Source organism: Ipomoea nil, unplaced genomic scaffold (genome assembly GCF_001879475.1).
Source record: "Ipomoea nil cultivar Tokyo-kokei standard unplaced genomic scaffold, Asagao_1.1 scaffold1026, whole genome shotgun sequence".
Lineage (NCBI taxonomy): Eukaryota > Viridiplantae > Streptophyta > Magnoliopsida > Solanales > Convolvulaceae > Ipomoea > Ipomoea nil.
Window position 1 is genome coordinate 3704551 of NW_017617454.1, and position 27826 is coordinate 3732376.

The 27826-nt window shown below is 33.3% G+C and overlaps 1 protein-coding gene and 2 pseudogenes across 2 annotated transcripts; all 3 read left to right on the forward strand.

Moving 5' to 3' along the window:
• The first annotated feature begins 498 nt into the window (after nucleotides 1–498).
• LOC109180360 (cysteine-rich receptor-like protein kinase 2) lies at nucleotides 499–26811 on the forward strand. 2 transcript variants are annotated; one of them, XM_019329885.1, is made up of 9 exons: nucleotides 499–886; nucleotides 1851–2251; nucleotides 2592–2720; nucleotides 2821–2948; nucleotides 3040–3250; nucleotides 3330–3561; nucleotides 3652–3802; nucleotides 3918–4252; nucleotides 26701–26811. In XM_019329885.1, exons 1-8 carry the CDS (start codon nucleotides 513–515, stop codon nucleotides 4230–4232), a joined length of 1941 nt encoding a protein of 646 aa, XP_019185430.1. In that variant the 5' UTR covers nucleotides 499–512; the 3' UTR covers nucleotides 4233–4252; nucleotides 26701–26811. The 2 variants fall into 2 exon arrangements, with proteins under 2 accessions (XP_019185430.1, XP_019185431.1); XM_019329886.1 differs by having other exon boundaries at nucleotides 3918–4247.
• Nucleotides 20912–23809, forward strand: LOC109180354 (annotated as a pseudogene).
• Nucleotides 25640–27826, forward strand: LOC109180260 (annotated as a pseudogene).

The following is a 27826-nucleotide window of genomic DNA, read 5'->3' on the forward strand; positions in this document are numbered from 1 at the left end:
TTTTGCTTTCGACTTGATTTAAGATCACTTTCAGGTGGTCGGAAATTTCATAATTTCCAGAAGTGCGTTAGTTAATTTAGTCATTATGTGATCGGTGTTAAATGGATTAACTAACAGAAGGACTAAATTGACTAACGGTGGAATAATTGAGGGACCAATTCTGTTCAAATTGAGAAATAAGAATCACATTACATAAGGAGCACTAATTGAGGGACCAAAAGTGCAATTTCCGATCCCTTCCTATATATGATTGCCAATTAATTACTGTTTCTCAATCATCCCTTACGTCAATTTACTTTTATTCAGCAGAAAAAATATCATTTTTTTTTTTCATTATATCATATGACCAATAAATATATTTTAGTGTAGAATTGTTGACCAGCAACTCACCTAAGGCGGTAATGGTGTGTACAGATATTTTGGTGATATATATATATAAACCTTTTCTTTAAAAGCCTATTTTATCTTAATTCATTTCTCCTCCTTGTGCCCATACTGGTCATAACTCATAAATGAAACCAATGGTAGGCTCAGACTGGTGGTGGTTGGCGGTGGTGATCTTGGTGGTGTCAGTATCAGAACCGGCGTTTTCCGACCCACAAACCACCCAACTAAACAAGGGTTGCAGCCAGTACAATGTTACCGATGTACCAGGTTTTTTCAGGCGACTCAACGCCAGCTTTGCTGATCTCAGAAGCCAGTTATCCGCCGCCGGCGGCAACAAACGCTTCGCCACCACTCAGCAGCCTGCCTACGTAATGGTACAGTGCAGAAACTACCTCTCCACTGCGGACTGCGTCGCCTGTTACGACGCCGCGGTGTCGGCCATCCGAAGCTGCAACGCCGCCAACGGTGGTCGTGTCATATTTGACGGCTGCTTCCTCAGGTGACTTCACATGTTTAATTACTATCCATTTTAAAGAGCAAATATCAAATTCGATCCACCACTATTAGCAAAATAACTTACAATTTTAGTTCACATGTTTAATTACTATCCATTTTCATCTACTACTATTATTTTCATATGTCAAAATTGATCACACCGATTACTCTGGCTAAAACATGCCAGATTATGTAATTTGTAAGGGTACTTTTGTCCATACATGTATAATATGTCAATTCTACTAATGTATAAATAGACAAAAATACCCTTACAAATTGCACATTTAAACATATTTTAGCTAGAGCTGAGGGTGATCGACACGATTAATTTTGGTACAAAAATAATAATCGTCAATGAAAATTGATAATAATTAAACATGTGTATTAAAATTGTCATTTTGCTAAAAAAAAAAAAAAAAAAAAAAAAAAGAAGAAGAAGAAGAAAAAGAGAAGTAGCAATAACTATTCAAAGAGTGTGCACTTAAAAGCAGCTTAGGTTGCTCTTACCTGACAGAATCAAATTAAAAAGGCTAATTGACTATTCTAATAGATTGAGTGTTCAATTTATAACATTATTATAATTACAAGTTAACAGTTTGATAAACTTATTAGGGTGCACAGATATTCTGTGTGCTGTAAACATGGATTGATCTAACTGTTTTAATAAATAGTTGGCCGGCCGGCCGGCCAGTGCTAGCGGACATGATTAGGTAAAGCTTAAGTATATTCAATTATTATCAAATAAAAAACAAAAAGTCTACTGTATATATAATATAATATATAATAAAAATAAAACATGGGGTACTAAGTACTAACCACTGTTAGTTGGAACCACACGTACTACTCATCAAGAACAATATTTTAAGAAAAAATTAACAACAAGTCTAACATTCGAGAAGGCATTGATGAGAAGTATAGTTAGAGTCTTCGTTTTCTTTAATGTCTAGAGCCGTTTGTTTTTTGTACAGGTACGAGAGCAATAACTTCTATGACCAGACTACCCTACCAGGAAACGTAGAAATTTGCGGCAACCGAACTGCCCGCCAACAACATGCTTTCAACGCATCAGTAGACCAACTACTAAATGAGCTTCTACTAGCCACGCCCAGAATTAATGGCTTCTACGCCGCCGCAAAAAAGGAGGAATCTCGTGGTGGTGCCACCACCTATGCGGTGGCGCAATGCGCTGAAACCGTCAGTGAAAGCGGCTGTCAGGATTGTTTGGCAGTAGCTTACAAGAACATTCAGGGTTGTTTGCCTAAATTTGCAGATGGAAGAGCAATTGATGCTGGGTGTTTCTTGAGATACTCAGACACTGCTTTTTTTGCTGATAACCAGACAACTGACATAACACCCTTCCTAGGTGGAGGTATAAGAACACACTTTTTGCCTAAACCTTTTACACAACAAACCTTAGGAAACCCGCAGTCACTACACGAGGATGTGGACGGGATAAACCCTGTCATGTGATCTTAGCTGGTAAATGAACCAGTCTAAGTTGCTCATAGCTGACCAGCTCAAACCAAGAGGGTGGGGATTCGAACTGGTGACATTGTAGTTACAAATTTGAATTGTATCCTTAGTTATCTTGACTGAGGTTACCCAGATTTTATTCTTTATGCCTAGTAATTTTACCATGCAGATTCTATTAGTTTAAAATAGTTGTTTTACTGTTGGAAACATGACCTATTTGGTGACTTCTTCTCCAGGGAGTTCATCATCAGGGAAGAAGAAAGCTATTATTGGGGGTGTAGTTGGAGGTGTAGGACTTATTTTGGTATTAGGAGCCATTTTCCTTTTGTATCAACGATCAAGGAAGCCAAAGGCAGTTAAAAGAGGTGAAGCTGATTTAGATGATATACAGATATATTTCCCTGTTTTGTTAAAACTTTTATGGTCTAGATGGGTAATTAACCTATGGACTGCATTTTTCCACAGCCAATATTTTGGGGGCAACTGAGCTGAGAGGGCCAGAGCCTTACAGATATAAAGATTTGAAAGCTGCAACAAAAGATTTCAGTGATGAAACTAAACTGGGAGAAGGAGGTTTTGGTGATGTATATAAAGTGAGATACTAAAAAGAAGTCATCAATTTCACTATTTCCTGCTCATCTTACTATTTGTTATAGCAGAAATTTCACATGACTAAACATACAGGGCACGCTAAAGAATGGGGATGTGGTCGCGGTGAAGAAACTGGCAACGATTTCCAGTAGAGCAAAGGCAGACTTTGAGAGTGAAGTTAGGCTTATTACAAATGTCCATCATCGCAATCTCATTCGTCTATTGGGATGTTCTGCCAAAGGAGAAGAGCTGCTACTGGTTTATGAATACATGGCAAATGGCAGCCTTGACAAATACATATATGGTGCTCCATTTTATTTATTTATTTTTGCATAAAGATCAAGACTCCCATCAGAATGGATATAATTTTTCATGATTGGCAGGAGAAAAACGAGGGATGCTGAATTGGAAGCAAAGATTTGATATAATATTTGGTATAGCTAGGGGTCTTGCCTATCTGCATGATCAGTTCCATGTATGCATCATACACAGAGACATTAAATCCAGTAATATACTACTCGATGATGACTTTCAACCCAAAATAGCTGATTTTGGTTTGGCAAGACTTTTACCTGAGAATCAGAGCCATCTTAGTACTAAATTTGCAGGAACTTTGTAAGCCTAAGAACCCGGCCTATTCATTTTCACAATTTTTTGAATTGGAACATCTTTTTAATTAATGAGAACTATTTTGTGTTGCAACAGGGGATATACAGCGCCAGAATATGCAATCGGTGGTCATTTGTCAGAGAAAGTTGACACCTACAGTTTTGGCATTGTAGCCATGGAGATTGTTAGTGGACGAAGGAGCAGCGACATACAACTCGAGCCTGTAACTGAGTATCTCCTTGAACAGGTAATTTCTTTAATTTCTTGTTTCACAACATAGTCGTCTGAAGAGGTTCATTTTGATCAGATCAGTCTTACATTGACATTATTTGGCTTCAATTCTGCATTGTTGTTTTATACAGGCCTGGAAACTGTACGAGAATAATGAACATCTAGAACTGGTGGATGAGAGTTTAGACCCCAACGAGTATAAACCAGAAGAGGTGAAGAGAATACTGGAGATTGCATTGAAGTGCACCCAATCACCATCGAATCTAAGGCCGAGCATGTCAGAAGTGGTGGTCATGCTTTCAAGTGACGGCTCAATCATGCAGAAGCCCCCAAGCAGGCCAACCATCATTGATTTCGAGAAGAGGGTACCTGTAGACACATCAACAACTACAGCATCTTCCGCTTCCAATGCCACTGCTACGTTTTCTGAGTTCACAGGTCGCTAGGCTAGGTTTGGCTTGGCTTTGCTTATGAAATCTCTATGCTTGTTTGTTTTGTGAAGATATATAATGGGTTCAGGTTTGTAAATTGTAGATGTTATATGCAAAAGCATACAACTATTACTCAAGGAGTAATACGATATGATATATAAAACAAGTAAAAAATATTAGTGTTAATTCCATCCGGGGCCCTTGTCTTTTACCTGTCAATTTCATATTTAGTCTCAGACTATTATCATGTTTGCCTTAAAACACTCTACAATTAAATTGTGGACACTTTTGGTCCTTCCTATACCTTTCCCAGAAAATTGCCAAACTCACAATGCTTGAGATGTTGGATATAAGTAACAATAATTTCACTGGTCTGCCTTATGATATTTGGAGTTTGGGTTCTTTGAAGTTCCTTAACCTTTCATTCAACCAACTCTCAAGGGGTTTGTTGGCGTTTTTGGAGCTATTATCATGAATCTAAAATCATGTGCCTATAAATAAATTCAAAATACATATTATGTTAACTGCAAATGTATAATTCAAATGTGGTTTTGAACCAAGATTTAGAATTCACCGCGAACCCTATTCTATGGTACGGTATAACAAACAAAGTGAGAGCCTTACGTTAAACAGATTTTTTTTTTTTTTTGCTTAGAATGTTAATGTCAAGTAAGAATTGTTTTTTTTTTTTAAAACTATTTTAGTTAATAAATTAATTTATGGTTAATTAATGTAGAAAATATTGATGATTCATACGTAATATGCTGAAGCTTCAACTTCAAATCATAATTTCCTACCAGAGAAAGGATAATTTGGTCCGCAAAGTGTAAGTTGTTATGCCTTAGTGATTTTTCTTCTCCACTTTGTTGAAGAAATATATAATTATTCTCAGAAGATTTTCATTGACCATGATGTTCCATCTTTTGTTTGCATAAACCATCTATTTTTATCCATGTTGTTTTTATGACTTTGCAAAAATTAAGGTATTTTAACACACACACACACACACACACACATATATATATATATATATATATATATATATATATATATATATATATATATATATATACTAGTAATTCACCCGCGCGATGCACGGAAAAAAATTATGTTATTATAAATATAAATAAAAAATAGAAAAACTAAAATATTTTAAATTATTTAATATAATAATATTTTTGAGCTTCCATTGGTCAATTATTTATTATTTTTATAGAATACAAAATTACAATTATTAAAATTAAAATTAAAATTTTGTATGGTTAATATAATCTCTAATTATGTGCATATTCAAATAAACTTATAGAGAGAATTTACATAATTACATTGATTTATTCTTAATTGTATTTCATCTATATTATAATTTTCACAATACGAATAATAACTAAGATAATTACATTTGGAAAGCAAATTTCAAATTTTGTATGAGTAAATTTAAACTCTAATTGAACACATTTTTTTATATGATTATATAATATATAGCTATTTTATTTTTTAAATGTTGTTTTTTTTTTTTTTTTTTTTTTTTTTTTTTTTTTTTTTTTTTTAATAAAGGATGTTGTGGCATTAATTGTAACATTAATTATTTTTTCAAACCATATAGCTTTATTATAGTTAAGATAAGATATATATATATATACATATATATATATATATATATATATATATATATATATATATATATATATATAGACCCCCTTATTAAATGAGATGGTGAGATGAGATCCCATCCATTTATAAATTTGTAATGGATGGATGAGATTGAATGATGAATATAATGTAAATAAGGGCATATTTTAAATAGGGGGTTTAAAAGTAATTGTATTAATGTGTTAATTTTGGTTAGAATTAGATTGGAATCTTTGCCATAATCAAAGATTACAAATATTATGGAAATAAGTTGTAGTCAATTCTACACAATACCTGTAGGAGTTTAACCGTGAGCTTTTGATTTGTGATTGGGACGAATTTTCAGAGGTTGAAGATGACGAGTAGCGCAGGTGTGAGAGTTGCTGACTTAAGCATGTAATTAACTTTGTACATTGGTCTGTGTATCTAGGTCCTACAGCGTGTGCGTGAAAGTAATTTGTATGTTCATTTTGAATGAATTAGACGGTATGACTGTTTTTGTGGTTAGTGCATGAAATGTGGTATGTGCGTTTGTTTATGACGGAAGGAATCTGGAACGTTGAAACCTACAAATAAACAACCCAGATATAGTCTCACCATTTCACCTTAATAGGGGTCTCATTGGATCTAATATCATTTGGGGGGTTTTGTGTGTGTTTTTTTAGGGTTGGGGTTCAACCTTTTGGAAGAAAGAAGATTGCACGAACATGTGTGTAGTTGGTGGACGGACGGTGTGTGCATTTTTTTAGTTGGCGTTGGCATGACGTGCATTACGAGGGTTTTGATTAGAGCTGTAAATGCAGGCTGGCGGGGCAGGGCCCACCAAAGCCCGCCAAGAAAATGGGCCTAGGTGGGGGCAGCCCGCCCCGCTACAGCCCCCTTTTTTTTTTTTTTTTTTTTTTTTTATGTCCCTAAAATCTAAACTCTAATGTGACTACTGACTATGTTATTATTTTATAACTTAATTGTTATCTACTTTACTACTTAAAACACTTATTCATAAATCATAATTCATAAGTAATAAAGTAAATAACACAAATTAATTCATCACATACAACAATAAGTTAATAACATCATAGGATTCATAGAGTCCAAATAGTCAATACTTATACACCATACTAGAATAGTTCATGAACCAACAATTCAAAGTTCAAACTCCACAAAAGTACAAAACATAACTACTTAACTACATAAGTTCATAAGTCAATTACTCAATTACATCATTCAAACATTCCAACATTCACATCTTCTTCATCTCATTTTCATCATTTTCATCACCAAGATTTACAACATTTGAATCTTCAAAGGACAAATTTGATGTTGAACTTGAACTTTCTTCAGTATCTACATAAAAATTCAACATAATAGAGATTAGAGAGTTAAAAATTAAATTACAATACACCAAAATATCAACTACCTAAAATATAATAAAATATAAGTTTCCAATAGCATAGCCATGCAACCAATTTCTAGTGCAAATAAGTGCTTGCACTTTTTCAGGCAAAGTACAACTCCTATACTTGGTGAGCACACGAGCACCAATAGAGAATGCCGACTCCGATGCAACAGTAGTAATTGGGATAGCCAAAACATCTCGTGCCATCAATGCAAGTGCAGGATATCTATGCATCCGTTCTTTCCAATAATCCAAGATATTCAAATCCTCATAGTATGCATATTCAAGTTTCGGCTCCTCCAAATAAATTTCCAATTCTGACTTTCCAACAGTCTTAACAGTTTGACTATCATACTTTTTAATTGCCTACATTCGTTAAAACTTAGAAATTAAAATTTAAAACATTAAACATGTTATCACAATCACAATTGCAAATATAGAAAATATATATAAATTGAAGTGTTAGAAACTTAGAACTTAAAATACTTACTTCAAATGCTCTTTTTCTTTGACTTTTACCTAAGCTTTCACTTTGCATACTTGAAAATGTGACTTGAGAAAATCGCGGTTGGGAAAGAGGTGGAGTAATAATATCCGCATAAGCACTAAAAAGCTTGTTCAACTTTGTCTTCAAAAGTGAAATCATTTCTTTAAGTTTAGTTGGATCACTCTGAACCTCCCCATATAAATGCTCCAATGTTACAAGATTTATCCTTGGATCAAAAATAGCTCCAAATGCAAGCACTAGGCTATATTCACTCCAATATTTATCAAATTTCTCAAACATCTTTTTACACATTCCACTTATCAAGACATCTTCATTATCCAAGTTTTCTTTCAACATACTTTCAATCTTCCAAACTTGCATAAAATATAGATTTGAGGTAGGATAGGAAGAACCGGAAATCAAATTTGTCACCTCATAAAATGGCTCAAGAAACTCACATATTTTCTCACCTCTTTTCCATTCTTCATTTGAAGGGCAAAATTTATAATGTCCATCATTCAATTGAAGAGAAGCAAATGCCCTTTTGTACTTAATAGCACTTTCCAACATCAAATATGTGGAGTTCCACCTAGTAACCATATCCAATCTCAAACCAATACTAGTATCAATGTTACCAACTGCACTTATACATTCATCAAACTTCTTCATCCTACCGTCAGAACCTTTCACATATTTGACAGACTCTCTAATTTTATGCAAAGCTGAATTAACCACTTTCAACCCCTCTTGTACAATGAGATTTAATATATGAGCTGAACAATGAATGTGGAAAAACTCTCCATCACACAACAAACTATCATGCAAAGTTAATTGCTCCTTTAAAATGTTTTGCATACTATCATTATTATTATTATTATTATTATTATTATTATTATTATTATGAGATGAAAGAGATTTACAATAATATTAGATCATGATTATGCTAATAATTTTATTTCAAAATGTTATTTTTTTTTTAAAAAAAGACAAAATGTTACATTCTTATATGTTAACAAACTAATTTAAATTTTATGAAAATGTTTTTTTCTTTTTTTTACATTTATCAGCTTATCAAAAAGATAATTTTACCACACTTTCAGCTTATGATGCAGTGTGACATTCATCGTGGAGCCGAAAATATTATTATAATGGATGTGCGTGGAATGAAATTGTGTGCTCATTTTGTATGAATTAGACAGTATGAGTGTTATTTGGTTAGTGCATGAATTCTGGTGTGTGCGTTTGTTTACGACGGAGTGTGCATCATGGGCATTAGTATTATAATGGGTTTGTTCACGCCGGCGTGTGCGTTTGTGTATTACAGTATAACGCACAAACCTCACCCCAAGAACGCACACACTAATTTCTACTCCCATATGCTACACAATATGTAATGTGGAATATACAGATGTAATTCAATATAAGCTAAGGTGGATTCGATGAATAGGGTACGAATTAGAAGGTGAATACTAAGTTTATAAAAATACAATAAAATAAAATATATGAATTCAAGCATTCAAAAAAATAACAACAATTTTTCAAATATCTCATTAATAGCATTACAATTATCTAATCATCCGCATCTAGCCCATCATCCGTGCTATCAGAATCCGTGTCTGGTTGGGGAACAGGGGGTGCTTCAACATCCTCGGACGGCATCAAATGTACAGCCTCTACCGCATCTACCATCTCTACAGCCGTGACACCTAGTCATACCGAAATTAATGCATAGTTACCAACAAAAGCTACCAAAAAATAGTAAAAATAATTATCATACTCCTGAGCACCCACTCCCCCCACCCCCACCTCCCCACAGCGCACAAACCAGAATCGGGATCCCACCAGCCCAATATTACGCACTAGCAAATTACTTAGAATGCACCAACCAATTAGCAATTACAGGATTACGCACAAACGTCACCCCAAGAACGCACACACTAATTGCCATTATAATATGATCTACATATATATTATAATAAATGAGAACATGAAAAGCCAATAACGATTAAAGCTACCTTAAATACACAAAAATAAAAAATAAAAAAAAGAAAATAAAATATATTCCGGGTACTTAAGACAAAACTAACATTATTGAACCCCACGTTCAAATATGACCAACAAGCGCACACACTTCCCCACACCAACGCACTCATCGATACTTCAAATATATCTGCTCATGTCATAAAAAACTCTTTATCTACTTCAACAAATGCGAGCTATCTCATCTTGGCTTGGAATTGTATTGAATAACTCTAATGCAAAATAAATCAGAGAGAAAATAATACAAACCCCAGCCCTCCTCATCTGATTAAGTCCACCATTTGCATGAACCAGCAGGTAGACTTGAGACTCTGGAGGAGCTAGATATCAAATTGCACTATGAAGGGTAAGCAAATGGAAAAATCAAATATGCATAATTCTTTAAGTAGGGAAAAAATGGAATTGTGGAAATCTTTGCCTGGCAAACTGAAAGCTTCTTACGTGTGTAAAACGAGGTTGATGAAACCAATGGAAAAGCATTTAAAAAAAAATACAAAATCTCATAGTTACCTAGAACAAGAAAAAAAAAAAAAAAAAAAAAAAAAAAAAACACACCTAAAACCCACAAAAACCGACAACACCCAACACCACCCAAAACTACACAGTACCCCCTCCCCTCGTCCCGCCGGAACCCCCCTATTAACCCACCGGAATCCAACAATAAACAACCCCCAACACTTCCGACACTACACCCCTCCCCCCATCGCACAAAAACAACCCAACATAATACCCAAGAAAAAAAAAACGAGAATCGGTATACCAAACGGGAAAAGGTCATCAGAAAAGAAGATACCTTATTGCACACCCATGGACACCGTTTTCCTTAGCCGTTTCCACCGTCAGACCGGAACCGGAGAGGAGCGCGCTCGCCAAAAACAGAAGAGCCCGCCTAAAACCTTGTGTCGCAGCGACGGAGAACACTGACAGGAGAGGAACTGATGGGACATTAGCGAGGTGAAGAGTCACGGCAGTGAAATCGAAATAATATTGATATTGATTTGATCCCAAAAATAACGCCCAACATCATACACAAGCGCGGCAATAATTAAGGGAAAGAAATAAATATGGAGACAAAAGACTACAATGACCCTAGCTCCTTTAAAACTCATCAGCACATGGGATCCAAATACAAAAAATCTGAACCGTTAAAAACTAAAAATAAACGAACCAGATGACGTCTCACCATTTCATCAAATTATGGGTCTCATTGGATCCAATATATATATATATATATATATATATATATATATATATATATATAGGATTATATTCAAATACAAACAGTCTGGCCTTAAAATACAAACGTGTGGATTCACACACGGGTAAAATACTAGTCTATATATAATAATATAAGTTAAAAGCAAAAAAATGACAATTTTAGTCCATTGGTTATACTTAAATTGTAGATTTAGTCAATGAATTATTACCCTATACAAATTTTTTCCTTTAATTATGTTGAAAGTGACATTTTCAATCATTACTTATAAATTTTGTTAACATTAACATTTTATTTTAAATTTCTAAATTATTAATTAAAGGACATATGGATCATTTTGTAAAAAAATTCCAAATTCCTTCCATTATATACACTACTCTTACGACAAAACTCTTTTGAAAATACACTGAATTTAAGTAGAAGATTACTTAGATTGAAAATACACTGAATTGTAAGTTTTATATGTTAATTTATTACAATTTTTTCTTTTGTTAAATGTAAATTGTTCTCTCTCTTTTAATAGTAAATTACTCGTTTTGTTATCACATTCTTCCAAAAAGAAGAACCCCAACCCCAACAGAGCATTTGGGAGGATGTAAATCATGATGACTCAACTAAACATGAACTACAGAGGCTAGACCGGTGCTCACTGCGCACAAGAAGCCCCCCTCACTTTGAGAGGTTGCTCCCACACTATCGCTGGTGAGACTCGATCCCTGGTCATTCTTCCAAAGTTTCACCTCTATGACCAATTGAACTATCCATGCGGACTCGTTTTGTTATCACATTGAATTCACAATTGAAAGCAACAATATCATTATAATTTTAAGAAGCAAAATAATTCAAACCATATAACTCAGGTTATCATTTTGTTGTATGTTTTGGTGCATATTAAACAATTTACAAATTACGTTGTGTTTTGTGCAATTCATGGATGCTTTTAGTTGTTTTGGTATCGTTTAAACAAGTGCTTCCTATATTATTATTTGATAAAACTTAATTAAGATGTTATTTTGTAGTAAGAGTTGGATATATATCAACATTTATTGAGAGAATTTGAGAAAATTTTATGAAATGACTAATATGTTCTTTAATGATTTAGAAATTCAAAATAAGTCATTAATATAAACTAGTATTTTCACCTGTGCGATGCACGGAATGAATTTGTTATAATATATTAAGAATATTTTGATCGATATACAATTATTTAAATTATAACATCAAATATTATATAGTGCAAATGAAGTATGGTTTGGATCGTTTATGTTTGTTGATGTTATCATTGCCTGAATTTGAGCAAATAATTGCTCAAATTAATAGCTAATGTGTAGATGTACACATGCGGTGTTGTAACTTTTGAGATTTTATATATCATTGTTTAGGATTTTTATAAATGGGGCAAATGTACTCGTTCTCTAACAACTTAGTTATAGTAATCAATTGCTATCCTAATTCATTTGTATAGAGGATATATTGCAATTTTGTCATTTTGGAGAAAAAAAGAAAGAAAACATAATAGCATCGATTGTATTTACACATTATTGTAAACCTCTTTGTAGACGACATTGGTAGTCGCAACACAATCGTGTTCATCCTCATCTAGAGCTAACACCTTTAGGCCATCAGGATGGGTGACTCAGGAGAAAGCCACGTACAATTGTCCGTGATTAAAGACTGATTTTTCAGCAATAACCCAACGTGAGTTAGTGTTTGGCCTTGGCTTTTGTTGATAGTCATGGCATATGCAAGCATTAACGGAAATTGTTTACACTGGAACTTAAAGGGCAATCTCGTATTAGAAGGAGTGAGAGACATTCGGGGGATAAGAACTTTGGTTCCTTCATGTGTCCCATTAACTATTATTGCTTCGACAATGTGAGTTGTCAATCTTGTGATGATGAGCCGCGCCCCGTTACAAAAACCAAGAGAGTGGTCTATGTTTCGCAATAACATAACAGGTGCACTAACTTTTAATGTCAATGAATGATTATGAAGACCTAACAATCTCAAACTATTTAAGAATTCAGGAGTGTATACTTCTAATAGATTTTCACTGTCATTTTGCCTTACACAAAGAGTCACAACTTAAATGTATTCGTCCTTCTGCAGTATTCATGTCACACATGTACTGATTAATTTGATCAACGACATCTAAAGTCGACGAGAAGATTGCTCGGCCTTCTAGCTACGACTCATCAAGCATGCCATATCTCGAGCTTGGGAAGGTGCTTTCCACTATAATTGCAATGGGATCATGTCCACATTTCAACAAAAATTGTGCCAGAATATCGATCGCAAATGAACCGCCGTTTACAACCCCTGCAATCCCATCTCCGATGTTTGCAATCATTTTGAAAACCAATCAATCGTCTGTCTATCTTTCTCTGAAGCTAAGGTCCGTAATCTCAAGTTCTTTGTGAGCCTTAATACCTTGCAATTTTTCCACATGTATTAAGAATTAATAGTTGATCCGACAACTACTACTGGTCTGTTGCTTTCAGAATAACAGGTAGGATCTGTCTAAAATTGCCGAAACTACTGTCTTTCCACCAAAAGTCTTTTCAGCACTACCCGGTATGGCCAACCTCAATAGATCCCTCAGGGTTTTATAAATAACAAAAAAGAATAACAAATTAGTTTATTTACAAATAATGAAAAGCAAATAATAAAGTCGAATAAATATATTGGAGTAAACTAAATATCATTGATTCAATATTGAGTAGTGACAGAAAAATAGGAATAGATATTTTAATATTGTTGTATTTTTAATATTAAATAGATTCACTACTAGAAATTATGGAATTTCCGACCACCTGAAATTTATCTTAAATCAAATTGAAACCAAAACGTGGTCGGAAATAGCAACAAAGGTTTTTCCGGATACCAAAAGTGGTCGGAACAAGGCTTTCGACTTGATTTAAGATCACTTTCAGGTGGTCGGAAATTCCATAATTTCCAGTAGTGGTTATTGCACAATATAATATTTGTTGTTATAATTTATATAATTGCATATCGATTCAAATATTCTTAAATTTTTAGTATTTTCACTTGTGTGTTGCACGAAATTGATTTGTTATAATATTTTACGAATATTTGAATTGATATACAATTATATTAATTATAACAACAAATATTATATTGTGCAATTGATGAAATGAATTGGATCGATTATGTTTTGTAATGTTATCCTTGCTTGAATTCAACAAATAATTGCCCAATTACGCATGCGATGCATGGATAAAAAATTTTTTATTATATATTTAGATAATAAAATTAAAGATGAAATGGTAAACAATTCTAATATTTGAAAATGTACATTTATTTGATTATAACATTAGGATAAAAGTATCACTCAATTAATTGAATAATATATGACTCATTTGTCTGCAATTATTTTAAAAAATTGATATGTAATATGATTTATGTAATTATATTATTACTAAAATAAATTGGAGAAAAAAATGATAAATAATTTAATTGTAATTATTATAAAAAAAATAAATTCAACCATCCATGTTTAGCTTAATTGCCATAACAATTATTGGTTAATTATACTAATATCTGTGCAATTATACTTTTATACATTAAGTACTAGTTTTTTTACGCGCTTTGCGCGAACGGGATAATGTTCAATGATTATTTTTAAATAAGTACTTCAAAGTATATCAATATAATATTATATAAGAGATGTTCATGAATAAGTAAATAAATGTTAAATTTGTTTATTTAAATCAGTAATATAAAGTATATAAATGCAAGATAATATATGAGGGATTGATTATAATTGTCATTAAAATGAATGTTTGCAACTTTGTAATAACACTAGTCTAAATACTTAGTCTAAAAGTGATAGTATAAATAAATACTACTTTTGCATGTCCTCTTATTATTATTATTATTATTATTATTATTATTATTATTATTATTATTATTATTATTATTATTATTATTATTATTATTGTTATTATTATTATTATTATTATTATTATTATTATTATTATTATTATTATTATTATGAGATGCTAGATCATGATTATGCTAATAGTTTTATTTCAAAATGTTAATTTTTTTTAAAGACAAAATGTTAAATTTTAATATGTAAACAAACTAATTTAAATTTTATGAAGATGTCTTTTTTAGTCTTTTTACATTTATCAGCTTATCAAGAAGCTATTTTTACCAAATACTTTCAATCATAACAGCTAGCTTAACAGCTCTTCAGTTTTCAGCTCCGAGGTTATAACTTTTCAGCTTTTAACTCCTTTTCATCTTTCAGCTCCTAGCTTATAGCTTTTTAGCTAGGTTTGCCAAACAGAGCCTAAATGTTCACAATTTACATACTGAATGTTCAATATGTAAATTGTGAATATTCAATATATAAATTGTGATTTTCAAATATATATATATATATATATATATATATATATATATATATATATTGTGTATTTTGACTCAGGTTCACCTTGCAAGGTGAACCCGGGTTAATGACATAACTATTGTTATTATCTTATACAATTTTTTCCCATAGTTATGTTGAAAGTGGCTTATCCAATCCATTATTTATACATTTTGTTAATCTATACTATATATAAAAACAAAATTCATCATTTTAACTTCTCACCCAAAACAATCCTATACTATTAAGATTTATGTAATATTATAAAATTGTGTAATACAATTCCTAATACAATATATTATTTCCTACTTCCTATTCATATTACAATGCATTGTACACTCTGGTGCACGATATAATTTGCCCAATTTAAGTATAGTCAATTAATAAACTAAAATTATTTTTCCAAAGTTAAAACAAACTATTAATTAAATTTAACACTTCTAATGTTGATTTAACCCAAGTGAATTTAATCTGCAACTTGGATTTAAAGTAAACCAAATATCAACACCCCCCGTTCACACCGTACCGTTGCCATAACGAAACAATTATGCCGTAACTGGTGTTCAACTGTGGATCCTGATCAAAACGATGACATTTGATGTTTAAGTTTTAACAATTTTTTCTTAAACTTTATGTTTTAACAGATTTTGTAACTTTATGTTTCTCATGTTTTAACACCAATTTTTAATTTATTTTAGATATAGAATCTTTATGCTTAATGTACAAAATTTCGTAATATAATGTAAATAAACGCATAACACGATATACATATTTTCTATTTTATTTATTCTCATATATGATTTATGTAAATAATTTATGTCATATAGGCATATAATTGCATATTACAAGACATAAATTTGTAAAATAAGACAATATATTTTGTGTCATACAACTACTAATCAATTTCATGTACAGAATATTTACACTTAATGTACAGAATTTCGTAACATGATGTACAGAAACGCATAACACGATATATATACACATGTTTTCTATTGTACTTATTCTCAAATCTGATTTATGTATATAGGCACACAATTGCATAATACAAGACATAAAATCGTAAAATAAGACACACAATATGTTTTCTGTTATACAACTACTAATCAATTTCATTTACAAAATCCTTACGCTTAATGTACAGAATTTCGTAACATGATGTATAGAAACGCATAACACGATATACATAAACATATGTTACAGTATTAAAAAAAAAAAAAAAAAAAAAAAAAAAAAAACCTTCTGTAACGCGAACTAAACAACAAACGGTCTCCGTTAAAATTAAAATTCAAAACGACGTCGTTTAGGACCAAGGTCCACAGCGCACTGTGGAATTTGGTCTACGGATAACGATTGTCGAGCAATTGTTATGCCATGGACCAAGGTCCAAAACGACACAGTTTACGCGTGTGAAAATAACAGTGCTGTTCAACCAATGATTTTTTTTTTTTAATTTATTGAAAACAACTCAGCGAGTGAATATTCAATTCTGTAATTGTGAATATAGAGTTCTTTAATTGTGAATATAGGGTTTCTGAAAATGTGAATTTAGTGTTCTGTAATTGTGAATATAAAGTTCAAAAATTGTGAATAAAGAGTTCAAAATTGTGAATATAGAGTTCTGCAATTGTGAATATTGAGCTCTGTAATTTTATATATTGAGATCTAAAATTGTGAATATTTAGTTCTAACATTGTGAATATAGAATTAAAAAATTGTGAATATAGAATTCTGTAATTTTGTATATTGAGATCTAAAAGTGTGAATATTCAGATCTAAAAGTGTGAATATTCAGTTCTAAAATTGTGAATATAGATGACCAAATTCTGAATACAACCGACAAGGAAGGAAATGTTTTTTTTTTTTTTTAAATTCAGACCGCGTCGTGACGTTGACGTTTTAGACCCAGGTACACCTCATAATTTGCCCTGTCGACTGACCCCCATTGATAATTTCAGATAATGGTTAACGCAAAGGTCTTCGTCAACGAACACCTTGCCTCACGGTCAAGTTATCTAGTCAAGGGCTTTTGTCTAAAATAGAAGAAATTGATTTTTTTTTATTAAAAAAAAAACATTTTTCTGAAATTGGACCCCCCCCCCCCCCCCAAAAAAAAAATAAATAAAAAATTGTTGCTTCCCAATTGGCTTTGAGATTTTGACTTGCCAAAAATGCATATGCATGTTATATATGTTTGATATTTTTAGAAAATTAATTATTTGTAAAAAAAATATAGAAAATATAAACAACGTTAAACACATTTGACATAAGATATGGCAAAATCTCAAACATATTTGGAAATTAAAATAATTTTGTTTTTTTTTTTTTTCAATTTTAAAAAGTGTTTTATTTTTACAAACACATATGTTAATCAAAGATATATAATTTAAATTTCATTTTGGATAAGGATCCATAATACAATATGAACAATATATAATTTAAATTCCATGATATAATTAGCAAAACTAGTGAATATGAGCGTGAAGTAGGATTTTTTGACTGAAATAGAAAATTTTTAGAAGGAATAGACAAAAATATGAATTTTATAACTTGGAAAACACTCCCTTGGAACTTGTGTAGTTGTGTTTCTGCTCAAACGAAATTAATTTTTTAAGTGTTAATACATCATTTAGTCTTTCGTTATAGTAGTATTTTGTTTTATTTAATCCTAAATAACTTTTTTTGCTTAATTAGATCTTTGACTTTGATAGTTTCGTCCAATTAAATCATCGATTGTTATAATTACAATATAATCAATAGTTAAATTGGATAAAATCACTATATTTAAAATTAATTTAGATAAAATTACTATAGCCAATAACTGAATTTTGAGTATTAATAAAAGTGAAATTATCAAGTTATTTTAACATAAGACTTAATCGAATAAAATCATTGAAATCGACCTAATAAAGCACAAAAATGATTTAAGATTAAATTAAAAAATTTACTATAATCGAGAACTAAATTAGATATTAACTCAATTTTCTAATAAAAACACAAATTCCAATGATATTTTTTTCCAAGTTATCCAAATTTTAAAAAACATCATACTTTTTGTTCAAAAAAAAAAAAAGTCATATTTTTATCCACCCCTTTCAAAATCTTCCCATGTCAAAAACTCTAAGGGGTTGTTTGGTTCATGGAAAATGTTTTCCTTTGGAAAACATTTTCCTTAAAGTGGAGGAAAATGTTGTTTTCTTGTGTTTGGTTCATGGAATTCATTTTCCATTGGAAAATGAATTTCTCAAATTTGAGGAAAACAAAATCCTTGGTTGGACCAAGGATTTTGTTTTCCATGGAAGATGGGAAGAAAAGTGATATGGAATGCCTATTTTACCCTTGTTTACTTTTTTTTTTTAATTATATTGCTTTTATTAATTTGTAGGGGCATATATGTCTTTATACTCGTTATTCCTTACAATTCCAAATCTAACCAAACAATAGAATTAGTATTTCCCGTAATTCTTTTTCCACCAACCAAACAATGGAATTCATCTTCCTAGTAATTGTTTTTCCATGGAATTTCAATTCCACTTCCCTTAAAATATTTTCCGCGAACCAAACGAGCCCTAACTTCTTACACGGAAGCGCTGGTGCCTAGTGGACATTGTGGGTCCCAATGCAATAAATACGGTAGGTGGTGTAAATATGGTAGGTTACCGTATTTACTCCCCCTCTTGTGCAAAATTAATGGAATTAGTTAATTCTCGTCTAAGGGAAAGACTAAATATCCAGGTACCCAATTTTCTCCCAAAAGATTGAATCACCAACTCTAAGGGTCCCTCACACACTACTGGAAATTATGAAATTTCCGACCACCTGAAAGTGATCTTAAATCAAATCTAAAGTAAAAAGTGGTCAGAAATAGCTATAAAGGTTTTTCCGGACACCAAAAGTGGTCGGAACAAGACTTTTCACTTGATTTAAGATCATTTTCAGGTGGTCGGAAATTTCATAATTTTTAGCAGTGACACTCGGACTCGAGCATGTGAGAGGATGTAAATCACGGTGACTCAATGGGTTAGTAGACAGGGCCAAATACCGGTGCGTACAAAGAATCTGTCCACTTTGGACATAATTCCTACACTGTCGCCGCCGAAGTTCGAACATTGGTCTCTTCTCCCAAATATTGTCCACTAAACCATTGAACTAAGTCCGTACGAGTACTGGGTACCCAATCTCACCTAGGGGAAAGACGATTTCCCTTCTCCGTATCCCACTCTTTACATTTCCTAATCACGAATTCCATGACCAATTCCCTCCTAATCGGAAAATCACCCTGAAAACCAAGCAGTACTGCAAGTTGCAGAGGCTTTTCGCCATTTAGTCAATTATCGCCTAGAAGATGACATTCGATGAATTATGAGTCTGGCAGAGCTTATAGCTCATTTTAAGTGACTAAATAAGCTATAAGCTCTATTTGATAATGTTCTAAAAATAAGTTCATAGCTTAAAATAAGAGATTATTTTGGAACGATAACGTTTCAAAATAAGCTAGTAGTTTCCTAACTTTTTTTTTTCATCTTTATTTTTATTATTTTAAAAAAATGACATCATTTACCCTTCTCAATTAAAACTATTTTCTCTTCTCCTTTATCCACAACTTTCATCGCAATTATTATTGTTGTTGTTGTTGTTATTATTATTATTATTATTATTATTATTATTATTATTATTATTATTATTATTATTATTATGAGATGAAGGAGATTCGCAACAATAATTATACTTTATTATGGGATGCTAGATTATAATTATTTTAATCGTTTTATTTCAAAATGTTAAATTTTAATATGTAAAGAAACTAATTTAAATTTTATGGAGATGTCCTTTTTTTCTCTTTGTACATTTATCAGCTTATCAAAAACCAATTTTACCAAACACTTTCAAGCATAACAGTTCTTCAGTTTTCAGCTCCTAGCTTATAACTTTTCAACTTTCAGCCCCTTTTCAGCTTTCAGCTACCTTTTCAACTTGGTCGGCCAAATATAGCCTATATAACTAGTCAAGGCTTTTAATTTGGTACCATAGCTTATAATGAAAATATACAATTAGAATTAATGTAACATGAGTTTTTCGAGTATATTGGCTTTGACACATTTAGTCCTAAAATATCAAATTAATCCCATTTATGATTTTGATTTTCAAATTGTTATCATTCGTGGTCAAGTTAACCACTCATATATTATCTTTTAATTATCAAAGTTCTTTTTAGGAGGATCATGGTTGATTAATTTGGATGACAGATGACAACAATTCAAAAGTCTGATAATCAATTTAAAAATTTAGAATTAAAAGCGATAAAATCACTATGCTCGGGGATCTAAGATCATATTAATTCTATACAATAAATATGATAATCTAGGCCAAGCACCTTGTGCTCAGATGGCGATGGCGTGTAGTGACTTCTCTTATGTGAGAGGTTATGAGATTGAGGCTCAGTGGATGTGCTGTCCACTCATAGTGGTACTATATATCAACCCGGTCGGCCAGTCCCCCGTGCCATTTTTTTATGAGCCAAAATTTTTTGTATGTCGATCTACTCCTTGAGCCTACAGTATATGGCAGGCTCAGGTAGCTTGTGGTGGCTTGCGGTGGTGATTTTGATGGTATCAGTATCAAAGCCTGCGTTCTCCAACCCACAAACCAACCTACTAGACGTGGGATGCACCTCGGTAAATGTTTCCAATCCATTACAACTTTTAAGGAAACTCAACGCCAGCTTTGCCGATCTTCGCCACCAGTTATCCGGAAGCAACAAAAGCTTTGCCACCACTGCAAATCCTGTCTATGCAATGGCACAGTGTAGAAACTATCTCTCCAAACCTGACTGTGTCGCCTGTATCGATGCCGCAGTGTTAGAAGCCCGAAGATGCTTAATCTCCCTGGGTGCTACTGTCATCTATGATGGCTGCTTCATCAGGTGTGTTGTATAGTAGTCAAGTATAAACACAATGATCAGTTTAATTGGTAAATTGCAGTTAGTTAGTTGATAGCTGTTAGCTGATTGGATTAGAGAGTACGATAAACAGAGTATTAGCTAATTTTAGAAAGGTGTTTGATAAATTAGTTGTTAGCTGATACTGGTATAATTTATTTTCTCAAAAAGTTAATTGAAAAAGTTGTTTTTGGTAAAGGTACGAAAGCGATTACTTCTACGATCAGATTACAGATAGCACAAACTGGCCACTTTGTGGTGAACGAACTGCCCGAAAACAAGACGTTTTCAATACGACAGCAAAGCAACTACTGAATGAGCTTCTACTTGCAACGCCCAGAATTAATGGCTATTTTGCTACAGCAAAGTGGGTATTTGGTGGTGGTGGTGGTGGTAGTGGTGGTACCGCCTACGCGGTGGCACAGTGTGTCGAAACAATCACCAGCAGTGGTTGTCAGGCATGTTTGACAATAGCTTACAATCACATGCGCATTTGTTTGCCAGTATCTGCAGATGGAAGAGCTGTTGAAGTAGGTTGCTTCCTAAGATACTCAGACACACAATTTTTCCCTGATAACCAGACAACTAACCTGCAACCCTTTCTTCCAGGAGGTATAAAATTCTGTATGTTCTCTTCATGTTTCTTAACCACTCCTTTTTGCCATGTACACAACAGCCTTCAATTCACTCTGTATATATATATGCAGATTCTGTAACACCTTCTCCAGGGAGTTCAGGAAAGAAGAAAGCTATTATTGGGGGGGTAGTGGGAGGTGTAGGAATCATTTTGGTATTAGCAGCCATTTTCCTTTGGTATAGACAATCAAAAAACCCAAAGGCTTCAAGAAGAGGTGAAGCTCAATCGTTTAGCTTTGGTATTTTCTTTTAGTTGAAACATAGAGTTTTCACTGTTTGGTTAACTTATGGACTGTCTTCTTCCTTGTATAGGCAATATTTTGGGGGCAACTCAGTTCAGAGGTTCAGAGAACTACAGATACAAAGATTTGAAAACTGCAACAAAGGATTTCAGCGAAGAAAATAAACTGGGTGAAGGAGGTTTTGGTGATGTATACAAGGTCAATAACAAAGATTATTCCACTAAAAAGAAGTCAATTTCACTATTTCCTCATTCTTTTTCTTGCTCATATTATTACAATTTGTCAGTGAATTGAAGAAACTTCAGAAACAATAACCAAAATCAATCTTCTATGACTTAATAGGGCACGCTACAGAATGGGAATGTGGTGGCAGTAAAGAAACTGACAATGATTTCCAGTAGAGCAATGGCAGACTTCGAGACTGAAGTTAGGCTTATTACAAATATTCATCATCCCAATCTCATTTGTCTATTGGGATATTCTGGCAATGCAGAAGAGCTGCTACTGGTTTATGAATACATGGCAAATGCCAGCCTTGACAGATACTTATATGGTGGGTGCAGTGCTCCTAAAACATATATTGTTATTGTTAGCAATCTTTAATTTTGATCTGGCTCTAATGATCTTGTGGTGGGGTTTATAAAGTTTTCCCATTTCATGATTGGCAGGACAGAATCGGGGGAGGCTGAATTGGAAGCAACGGGTTGATATAATATTTGGTACAGCTAGAGGTCTTTCCTATCTGCATGAGGTGTCTATTATACACAGAGACATAAAATCCAGCAATATACTACTAGATGATGAATTCCAGCCAAAAATAGCTGATTTTGGTTTGGCAAGGCTTTCACCTAAAAATAAGAGTCATCTTACCACTAAATTTGCAGGGACTTTGTAAGCCTACCTAACACCCTCATTTCTTTGACACATTTTCTTTTCCACATCTTTAATTTCACTGAATTATATATTATTGCTTGTTGCAACAGGGGATATACAGCGCCAGAGTATGCAATTCATGGTCATTTATCAGAGAAAGTTGACATCTACAGCTTTGGCGTTGTGATCCTGGAGATCATTAGTGGGCGAAGGAGTAGTGACATATGAGTTGAGCCTGTAACTGAGTATCTCCTTGAACTGGTAATGTCTTGTCTGAAGAAGCTGGTTTGTTTATGTTGATATCTTAAACATTATTTGACTTTTGCATTGCATCATTTTATAAATACAGGCATGGAAACTGTACGAGAATGAGGAACATCTAGGACTCGTGGATACGAGTTTAGACCCAAATGAGTATAAAGCAGAAGAAGTGAAGAGAATGTTGGAGATTGCATTGGTGTGCACACAATCACCTTCCAATCTAAGGCCAAGCATGTCGGAAGTGATGGGCATGCTTTCAAGTATTGATGGCTCAATCATTCAGAGACCCCAAAACAGGCCTACTATTATTACTAATAATTTCGATAATATGAGGGTACCTGCAGTCACTGCAACACCTTCTAATGCCACAATTTCACTTTCTGAATTCTCAGGCCGCTAGCTAGCTAGGCTTTTAGAAACGAAACGAAAATTATTTATGGATTCTCATGGAATAAAATTTTTGTCATTTGTGTGATTTTATTGATAGAAAGTAGTTGAAAAGGAAGTGGAAGAAGGTATAATTCCTGACTGGAATATGTTGCTGCTAAACTTGCTGCAAATGTAGTTAAATCCTGGCCATTGGAGCTAGGTTACCTTTAATTTCTGAGTTCTAAGTATGCAATTCTGGAAAGGATTGCCCTGACAAATTAGATGCCAACAGCACACTCTGGAACTGTTAACAAGGACCTTGCGGAACTGTTATATTGGATTTTAAGAAGAATTTCAGTGGACATTGGTTAAGTAATATTCAATCATATCATGTCCTTTCAAGGGAGTAAAGAAGCCGAAGTCTCCTTACTATTCTCAAGCCTAATCTACGTTGTTATGTATAAACAAGGCTTTAGAAAATGTAGCTTTGAATAGTTGGAAGAGGTTGCCACGGGCTAGTTTAGGATCGAACCATTCCTGAATTGACCCCAAAATAATGGATTTGGGCTTTAATGGACTTAGTCTAAACCTAAACATGGACCGGAACCATCCTATATAGGCTGGTTTTGGTCCTAGGAAATAAAAGCCGAGGCCCAACTCAGAATCGGTCCAGGAACAAGCCAAGAATTGAGCCTGGACCCAGGAGGCAAGAGCAGGCTCGGGACGGGCGGCAAATTATTGTGTGGACCATGGTCCACACAATGTTACGTGGACCATAACAAAAAGTACATTTTTAATATATTAAATATACATTATTTTTGTATTGAATGTATATTATACAATATAATGTACACTCAGAACAAAAATAATGTACATCCCCTGAATACAATGTACATTATTTTTGTATTGAATGTACATTATTTTTGTTCTGAATATACATTATTTTATAGTAGACAAAATATGGTCTACACAACTTGTGTGGACCATGGTCCACACAATAATGATTGGGACGGGGCGGCTGCTTGGCAAGTTTGCAGTGACATGTTGTCAACTTGTCACTCTGGCATGGCATATCAACGGAAGGTACATAATGGCCATGTTTGGTAAAATGGTTGTTAGCTGTTAGCTGATTTTGTTAATTAGATGGTATAAATAGTTGATAACATTAGCTGATTGTAGAAAAGTGTTTGGTAAATTAGCTGTTAGCTGATAGCTGTTTGGTATAATTTTTTTTTTTCAAAAAGCTAATTGAAAAAGTTGCTTGAAGTAGCTTTTTGAATTTTAACATTTTGGAGTTGCAAAAAGCTAATTAACCAAACATTTATATTGATATTTTAACTAAATTAAACAATTAATAGTGGTCAAATAAGTCAAAATTAGCCCATAGGCCAATTTTTTTACCAAAAAGGGCCAATATATTAACTACTTATTATGTGCATGTAGTTAACATATTATGTGCCTTCAATTTATTTATAGACACATGAGAGTGTTTGGCAAATAGCTGCTAGCTGATTTGGTTGACTGATTTGATTACATGATAACATTAGCTGATTATAGAAAGATATTTGGTAAATTAGTTGTTAGTTGATAGCTGATTAAATGAAAAAATGACTTTTAAGGATATAATTTATTTTTTCTTAAAAAAAGATAATCGAAAAAACTGTTTTGAGTAACTTTTTGAATTTTAGCGTTTTGAAGCAATAAGTTAGTTACAAAAATCTGATTAACCAAACACTTATATTGACTGTTTAACCAAGTCAAACAGTTAATGGTGATCAAATAAGCCAAAATTATTAACTTATAAACTAACTATGTTACCAAACAAAGCCATAATCTATTAACTCAATGTATGTACTATGTTAATTGCAGACACATAATATCTCAAGAAATAATATAGTTAAAAAAAATCTTTATCCAACATCTGAAATTGTTTTTCAAAATGGAACTCTTTTATCCAAATAGCAGTTGGCAGTTTAACTCTCGGGAGCTGCATGCAAATGCAACTTGGGTGCCTATTAATTAATGCAAGGGTGTTTAATTGGAAAAAAACTTCATAGGTGTGACAACTGACCATGGCATTTTAATTTCTGTGACGATTTCTTTGTAGAGAGTATTCTTGACTTGTCTAAGGGCTTGTTTAAGAGGATGAAGAAAACAAAAGTGGACCAACCTATGGAGAAAAACGCGAGGGGGTGCTAAAATTTCAGAGAAAAATAAATGAATTTGTAATCATACACAGAGACCTAAAATACAGCAATATATTACTTGATGATGACTTTCAGCCCAAAATTGTTGATTTTGGTTTGGCCAAGGTTTTTACCTGAGAATCAGAGCCATCTCAGTACTAAATTTGCAGGGACTTTGTAAGCCTAAGAGCCCTATTCTTTTCCACATTTTTCTTTTCTTTCCCACTGAACATCTTTTTAACAAGTACGTTTTTTGTTGCAACAGGGGATATACAGCTCCAAAATATGCAATCCGTGGCCATCTAACAGAGAAAGTTGACACCTACAGTTTTGGCGTTGTAGTCCTGGAGATTGTTAGTGGGAGAAGGAGCAGCGACATACAACTCGAGCCTGTAACTGAGTATCTCCTTGAACAAGTAATTTCTTTCTTGTTTCACAACATAGTCATCTCAAGAGGTTTATTTTAATTTGATGTGTCCTGCGTTATTTTATACAGGCCTGGAAACTGTACGAGAATAATGAACATCTAGAACTGGTGGATGAGAGTTTAGACCCCAACGAGTATAAACCATAAGAGGTGAAGAGAATTAATACTGGAGATTGCATTGAAGTGCACCCAATCACCATCGAATTTAAGGCCAAGTATGTCAGAAGTGGTGGTCATGCTTTCAAGTGACGGCTCAATCATGCAGAGACCCCAAACAGGCCAACCATCATTGATTTCGAGAAGAGGGTACCTGTAGACACATCAACAACTACTGCATCTTCCGCTTCCAACGCCACTGCTACGTTTTCTGAGTTCACAGGTCGCTAGGCTTGTTATGAAATCTCTATCTCTTTTAATGTTGCTTGTTTGTGAAGATACTGGGTTCAGGTTTGTAAATTGTAAATGTTATGCAAAAGCATACAACAATTAGTCAAGGAGCATTGCAGAAGCAATAAGTTCTGTTTTAACTTTGCAGTGTCTTAATCTGAACCAAAATGGTTTGATTCAAAGGTTCCTTCAGGGATTATGAACTGCCAATCCCTGGTTTCCTTTGATCTTTCAGGGAACAAGCTCAGTGATTCTCTCCATGATGGCTTTGGTGCTTCAGTTCTTGAATCTTGCAGAGAATGAGATTCATGGGAAGGATTCTGTTTTATCAGGGATGGTATCGCTCACTAATCTCAATGTTTCAGGCAATTTGTTCAAGGGTTCTGTTGTTGGCGTTTTTGGAGCTAGTATCATGAATCTAAAATCAGGTGCCTATAAATAAATTCAAAATGCATGTAATACTAGACACAAGGTTATTAGAGTAAAACTTAATATGTTATTTTGTACTAAGAATAGGATATATATGAAATTTATGGATGAAATTTGAGAAAATTTTACAAAATGACCAATATATTCTTCAATAATTTAGAAATTCAAAATAAGTTGTTAATATATATTAATAAATTTTATAAATAATAGATTGAAACTGTCACTTTCAATATAATTCATGGACTAAACTTACAATTTAAGTATAATCAATTTGTGCTCAAATGATATGTAGTGACATCTTCTATGTGGAGGTCATAATATCGAGTCTCAGTAAGGATGTTGTTAACTCTTTGTGCTTCATTAGATTGAGAAAGTATATTTGAACAGATATTACAATGTAATAGAGTGCCATAACGAAACAATTATGCCGTAACTGTGTGGCCCCTTGAGTCACCCCCATTGACATAATGGTCAGCGCAAAGGTCTTCGTCAACGAACACCTTGCCTCACGGTCAAGTTATCTATTCAAGGTCAGACCAAAACACCAACTCTTGCACTGCACGGCGGCGCTGGTGGACATTGTGGGTTCCGCTGCTATGGTATTGCCGTCTTCCGGAGTTCCGATCCCTTCGCTGTGAAAACCAAGCAGTACTGCAAGTTGCAGAGGCTTTTCGCCATCCAGTCAATTATCCTCTAG

What these genes read in the sequence shown, in the direction of transcription:
- LOC109180360 (XM_019329885.1), top strand. Translation starts at nt 513, where the DNA reads ATGAAACCAATGGTAGGCTCAGACTGGTGGTGGTTGGCGGTGGTGATC. An exon ending in GTTTTGGTGATGTATATAAA is followed by an intron (nt 2,949 to 3,039) that starts GTGAGATACTAA and finishes CTAAACATACAG; the next exon opens with GGCACGCTAAAGAATGGGGA. An exon ending in CCTTGACAAATACATATATG is followed by an intron (nt 3,251 to 3,329) that starts GTGCTCCATTTT and finishes CATGATTGGCAG; the next exon opens with GAGAAAAACGAGGGATGCTG.